Below are 7,545 nucleotides of genomic sequence, written 5' to 3' on the forward strand. Positions count from 1 at the left end.
CGGGTCCGGTACTAGTCGTCGTCGTGTGTGTGGTGTGGTATGTGTGTGTGTGTGTGTGTGTGTGTGTGTGTGTGTGTGTGTGTGTGTGTGTGTGTGTGTGTGTGTGTGTGTGTGTGTGTGTGTGTCGAATATTATTTTTGATATAAAATAATGAAGAGATATTAGGTATTACATTTGCCAAATGGATTTTCATGTCATTGAAAAATAACATTACTATAATGTTTAATAGATAATTTTCATGGGTTCAGAGAATAATGCGTTTTGAAACCGAGTCGAATTACATTAAAACTTGCTTCTCTCGCAAATGGTATCGCAATGGCAACTTGATATCGTTATCTTAATAACAGTCGACGACAGCAAGCACGCAAAATCGATCAAGTTCATGTACGTCTATACTTTTGCGTGACGTAATTATAATTGGGTACCTAGGTTAATTGTATATATAACATTTATTCAGTCATGACGATCATATTTTTTGCGCGAGATTGACTCTGTGAAAATCAAATATCACGGCAAGCTAATTATCAAGCTCTTTTATAATGAAATAAATGAGTGGCCGGGAACTTCATAAGTATTTGAAAATTGTAATTTCAATAATATTATCAATAATATTTTGTTTCTTTTTAATTTTCATTTATAATTGTTCATTTATATATATTCTATAAAATAATAAAGACAAAATATATTAAATATATATAAATATATAATTTTGAAAAAAAATATTCTTTTTTTTATTAATTGGTAAAAATTGGTAAAAAATTATTTCATTGTTGATCGGTGAAATCGATATGCAATCATATAACAATGATAGAATTATCTCTTTTGCTTTACATAGCGTAAGATAAAAATAGAAAAGTTTTTTCCTCATGATTTTAGCGCAATAGTAGTGATTTGATTTTGTCAATATTATGCAATAACAATAGATAAATCCATATTTATGTAAAACAGTATAATTAGAAAATTTTGTAATTTATAATATTATAATTTACTTGGAGAAATTGATAATGCGATTTCTGTTTTGTCACAAAAGACAAATTATGATTATCTTATAATTATCAATTTATATTCATTATTAGAGATTCAATGAATTTTGAGACACTTACGTTGTCTTGCTCTTCTATCGTGTTTCTTCAAATTCCAGTTTTATCGAAATTATAGTAACGAATTTGCGTTAGAGACAAGTAATCAGTCAAGCACATAGAAATGACAGGGACGTCGAAGCAACCAACTGAATACTGATTAAATCCTGACTCATAAAAGTGCAAATGCCCAGTGAGGAAGTTTAATGACACCCTCCGCTTGTTCGTTTGTTCTCGCGCAGATTGAGACATGCGAGCACTGAGGAATAAATTTATGTTGTGTAGACAATAGGAGGCAACCGTGTCTGAAGTAATGAAATTTTAATCACTGTCAGTTTGACGTCTGACAACATGCTATCATTCGTCTTACCGTTAGGTACGGTGAAAGTATAATGAATATCGATAATACGACATTTTCATGATATTTATATTGTGTTCGCTATATACAAGATGACATAAAATTATTTAGGACTGCAAAACATTCTATATATTAAGTATAACAATGTCCATCGATTTATACAGATTGAATAATTTTCAATTAGCGTTCTCTGTTACTCTATATATTTCTAAAAGTAATAATACAGGTAGAAATTGATATGGATATCAAATGAAAGGAGAGAAATGTTTCAGTTTTTGTGTGAAAATGCTTTTATATTGTATTATGACAAAAACGAGATATTCGTTTTAATATGGAATAGTTTGGTAACAAAAAGTAAAAATTAATTGTTTTATCTTTCTTCTAAAAGGATTACTATTTGTTTTCAATTCAATTATTAATATATCATTGTTCGTCGTAATATTCTTAATTAATTTAAACGTATTAAAAAGTATGTATTATAATTAATTGTGCGCAAATTCGTAGCTGCTAGTTTGTCTAACATTTAGTGTGATTAAGTCAGATTTATTAAAATTCCCAAAAAGGAAATAGAAGAGATAAAATTGCACTTTTATGACTGTGAAATGTTGAATTTGGTTTGAAATTTCCAAAGTATTTTCAAATAACTGTGACTAAGAGCATAAAGATTTTCTTTTGTGTAGTAGTTGCTGCCGTGTAAAAATTTGATTTAATAAAAACAAATTTTAGAATTAATGTAATTTTGTGATGCTATTTTAAAATTTGATAGGACTGCTGAGAGATATCGATAAATCTCTATCAAGACTTTGTTATTTAATTAGTCGTGTAATTCGAATGTAAAACGGAAATGAGCAATGTTACTAATAGGGCGTGATTGGAAACAGACGGGCGAGATAGAATATCATTTCATTTCAGAGATAACAGACGTGGAATATCCATTCGAACACATTTGCGAATCTCATCCGACAGACGGCCTTATTACATAAAGTTCGACGACGCATCTCGAACTGTTTGCTATGGAACACAGTGAAATGTTGTCATTCTGTGCGACAATGTTCCCAACTTGCCGCGAATGTCACCAAGCTTGATGAAAGACGAGAGTTTACGAGTAAACTTCAACCCGAAACTCTGTATAATCATCCGACCTCACTCTTAAGGTCGCCTATCAGTCGCGGACTCGCTTGTCTGTGAATTATTTCGTAATTAAAAGCCTATCATGATGCGATAGTTTGAACTTTTGTCGGAAAAATTTTATCATAATCGTACACACAATTGACTCTTATTGATCTTTTTGCATCAAATTATAATAGCTTAATCTAATATTCTGTACATGTATATAAATTTGATTTTTGACGTCTTTTTTTAATGCTGTTTTTATTTTTATACGGAAGAAAAAATGTACTGCCATTAAGAATTTTCTATTCTTTTACGTCATGTTTGTTTTACTTTATCGATATTTATTTGACCGCGAAAACTAATAATAATAATCGTCTTTCCTTTTCGCTTGCAGGGCGCTATATTGACGACCATGCTGGCGACGCGGAACTTTTCCAGTAAGTATGATGCACAGGGTAAGTACCTCCGGCCCTCTTCAGCGCTCTACACGGACCACGACAGACAGTACTTTTATATCTTCCGTTAAACTTTACATCTCCATATCTCTGTATACATTCCTTCAACAATCCATATAACAAAATTATTTCTCTCCTTTTTTTTCCTGTCGTTTATTCGTCTTGCACTCTCGTCACATAGAAAAACTATTCATCTGTCTTTTCGCTCTTTTCGAGAGGTGCTTTATAATGCAGTTGTGCAGTGTTGTCATTATTAAATACGTTATTTTATACCAACACTGTAACACGTGACAAACTGTCAATTTTATCTTGACATTTATGAGAATTAATACAAAATCTTGTTGCACATTAAGTTCTATTGTATTGACATTTTTTTTTTCTTTCTCGTAGAAACGACTGCAGAATGGAGCATCTGTGTATATCTTTGCTCGTGCACAGAAACAAATTAGAGCCCTATCTTTGACAACCCCTTGTATTAAATGATCGAAGGAGCGAGGTTGAGCAAGGAATTAAAAAGTTATAATAACAGCATGATAATTGACTCATGGATAATTGACTGTATCGGTTATCCGAAAATTATTGTCCATACGAGTTTCATGGCTAATTAAGCGTTTATTAAACAAATAATCATATTTTATCCTCGCTCACTCGGCATGGTTATCACGATATGATGTTCATCCCTACCTATTTCGTATACTTTATATAGTCGATGCACATGGCTCGCACTTCATATCCTGCAAGGACTGTGGCACGTTACCCAGAGCGCAAGAATACAATTAGTTGTTTATATTGGACATATATATGATTTATTTTATGTCGTGTAACATAATTTATATCACTCTCGTTATAAAGACAAGCAACTATCCCAAATTTTAATCCTTTCATTGCAGTATCATAATGTTTTTTTAAAGTTGCTAGTAAGCAAAAATTGTAATTGTATATTGATCACTTCTATTGTATCTACGTATAAATGTGGTGCAAAGCAACATTTATATTAATAAGAAGATATGTTTATTGTTTATGAAACTATTTCCAACATTCAAATATTTGTATATAAAGTACATGAATAATGAAAGGATTAAGAAAATATGTATGTTTACAATTGAGAAGTAAGGTATTCCACGCACATACACGTTTCTTGCGAAACGAAAATTCTGGGTAACGCAAATTGTCGTCGCAGTGGACTCAAGCAGTTTTCTCTTTCATCGAATCGCCATCGTTATCACTCCATTGAAAAATAATTTGATACAAGCTAGGCAAATCATTGGATTATCTTGTGTTTCTTCAGAACATTCTTTCAATCGCTATCGTATCAATCGTTTAATATATCGTGAGTGATCATTTATCGTAAGAATTACAACAGCACCCGGGTATCTCTAAAAATTCAAATCAGTTAGATCCACTGTGCTTCCGCTTAAACGTGTTTACAACAAATTTTATCGTCTACACAAAATTTTTCATTGAAAATCGCTTATCCAGAATTTTTTATTTATTTCGACCAACTTTTTGCCCAAGCTTGTAGGAATAATACCTATATAGAAAACGAAGTTATTGATATTGTTATATTATCGAGATGTCTTCTCCATTATCATTAAAATTAGATTTTATAATAATTTTTTAAATCAATAATTTAAAAAAAATTAGGGACACACATACTTGAATTAGAATTTTATAATTGGTAAAAAAATGCAAATCTATACGCACATTTTATGTTCCGTATTTAAAATGGATAATAATTGTTTTGTCTCGATGTTTTACTGGTTTTTATCGATTCTCGAGAAAAACCATACGTAAGAAATGTAGGAAAATGTGAAAATAATCGGACAATCGTGTCGTCATAATAATGTTTAATATCTGAAAATTGAATTTTATTAATCACTTATCACGACGCAAACGAATAGTTTATACGAAATCTCTAACTACACGGGACGTATTGAACTTAGCACACTACAAAGCTGGTGAGAGTCAGCGCAGAATAATCAATTAAGTCAATTCGATCCATGTTGTTGATAGACTACATCAAAATAGACTACATCAATTATTTCTATTTTTCGATTATCGATTTCTTAATGTTGTGCATTAAGAATTATGATTGGAACGAAGAAATTAAGATTTGATAAAATAATAACGCAACAACAATAACTATATTATGAGAAATGATTTTATGAATGTGCAAAGAAAATAATTATGCTAAATTGCGACTTTTAAAAATTAGATATACCGCGAATATAAATGTTTAGCGAAATTCTGGAAATTGGAAAGATCTATGAAAGGCGAAAAAATTTCAACGGATCGAAACGAAAAATAGTTCAACTGTTTCGGTCCACTAGCGAGATTCCCCTATGAATGAGTGTACGTTTTATTAATGTTGATTATTTCCATATGTTTGTGTCAATGGTTTCCAAACTTTTCATTTTTTCATCTTTATAATTATATATCTTCTGTCTCTCTCATTTTTAGAGAAAAAGAGAGGGAGAGTGAGAGACAGAGAAACAAGCAAATATATTGTAAACAAGGTTTTTTCAAAGGTTTTTTTTCAAAGGTTAGATAAATAATGGAGAAGTATTTTTATTTATTCTGTTAATTAATATATGGAGTATAGAAAAATTAATTCACAATTAAAATTATAAACAATTGCTTAATTTTTCTTTTCTTAAATTAAATTAAATATATCAATTATTATATTTTCAATATTATTTTAATATATCATTTTTTTCTGAAAATATTTTTAGTTTGGAAACTCTTGATCATCGGATTGGACACAACCCTAAATTTAGAGTAAATTGCGCTTTTTGACCCTTATTCGTGCTAAACATATTTGACATTCGAAATATAATAAATGTTTGGAAAATTAAAATTAATTTTTAGACACTATTGATATCTTGTCATCGATTTATATAAAAATATCGGATATTACATAAATCATCTTGTTGTATTCTTTCTTCTTTAAAGATTGATAATAAATTATAATAAATTACATTGTTAGAAATGTGATAATAAATAATCATTAAGTATGAATACACGCGAATAAAAATGTTAAGAAAGTATATTTTATAATTTGTATATTTTATAATTTATTTATATTTAGATTTGAATGAACAATATTTAAATTTGTATTTTTACAAAGTATATACATAAATTATTACAAAGATAGTAAAATATATGTAGAAATTACAAATTAAAAAAGAGAAGGAAATTTTTTTAAATAAGCAACAGTTCTCAGTTGTGATTTGTGCTGCATCAGTTTCAGTTTTTACATAAAAATGAATCTACTCTTTTAAGAGACGAGTGCAAATATGGGTCATTATAGGCATTGCATATATGTATACATATATGTATATATACACACATCTCGCTACTATTTGCTCGAATAGCGTAAATACATGCGGATTCCACACCCGTATAATAGTTGTTTGACAGATAATATGTCACGTTATGTATGGCATATGCATCTATACATATATGTATGTACATATGTAGGTACATATATGTATAGACAACCGAAGAATATCCCTAGAGTGTGCCTCGACCCTCGCCCTTCGCCCCTCTTTTTAGATTGACAAGTAGCTAAGCATCTTGCATTAGTAGATTCGATGATACATCATGATGGTACCATATATCTGTATAACACACGTGCGTTTTATCTTTTACAATCGGTGTTAGAGTATGTACATATACGTATCTATGTCTATTTTTGTAATTTTTAATGATATTTCAAGGATATGCTCACATATTTATATAGAATGTCAGGGGTAGTTTGCGTAGTTTGTCGCGGATTGCTGGATTAAATACAATTACACAAATCGAAGATTATTTTGGATCGAGAATTTACATGATACTGAAAAATTCTGCAATATCTTTAGGTGAAAATTTCCTATTGTGACAAAAAATTAATTTATCTGTTTCGGAAAAGTTAAAACATGATATGATTAATATTTATGTTCAAATAACATTTGATATAGGATATGCCAGATTTTTCTTCTGTCTTGCTGCAAATGAGAATTAAGACTGTGCAGTTTATAGTTTGTACAACACTATATGGTTGTAGATAAAAGTGGAATTTTTTATCTACAGAAACACCTCGGTTAAATTTAGATTTTTTTTTTTTTTAGTTCCATTGTATTTCGCAATCTTATAAATAAACAATTATTTGCAATTTTTGTAAATTTTATACAATTATACAATTATTTCTAATATTATATAAAAAAATAATGTACGTAATAATAGTTCATCGATTTTTCAGAATATCTTATATTTCGAAGTATCATTTTTGCGATAAAAAATTTTTTTGTCACGAGTTATTTCTTAATACTACGATCTTATATACTGTGACGGAAAATTATTCTCGAGTGAGATGATACTTTTTTTATTTACATACGAACGGCTGTTCTCTTTCACACGCCCATCCTCGTTCTACATTCGGCGCGAATCTTTCTTCGAGCGACTGCGAAACAATTAACTCTCCGTCTTCTCGTATCTTCAGTTTTCTTCTAATGCCCTTCTTCCTACCTTTCTTCCTCCCTTTTTCTCTCTCTCTCTC

General features: G+C 30.0%; 1 protein-coding gene across 1 annotated transcript in view; it reads left to right on the plus strand.

The window, feature by feature from the left end:
* Positions 1-7,545, plus strand: part of LOC105625869 (calcium/calmodulin-dependent protein kinase type II alpha chain) — a 119,068-nt gene that overhangs the window by 68,031 nt on the left and 43,492 nt on the right. Inside the window, exon 10 of the mRNA XM_012207180.1 lies at positions 2,945-2,987. Within this exon, the coding sequence (XP_012062570.1) occupies positions 2,945-2,987 (43 nt within the window). The remainder of the gene's footprint in view (positions 1-2,944; positions 2,988-7,545) is intronic.

The sequence above is a fragment of the Atta cephalotes genome (assembly GCF_000143395.1).
Source record: "Atta cephalotes unplaced genomic scaffold scaffold00004, whole genome shotgun sequence".
Lineage (NCBI taxonomy): Eukaryota > Metazoa > Arthropoda > Insecta > Hymenoptera > Formicidae > Atta > Atta cephalotes.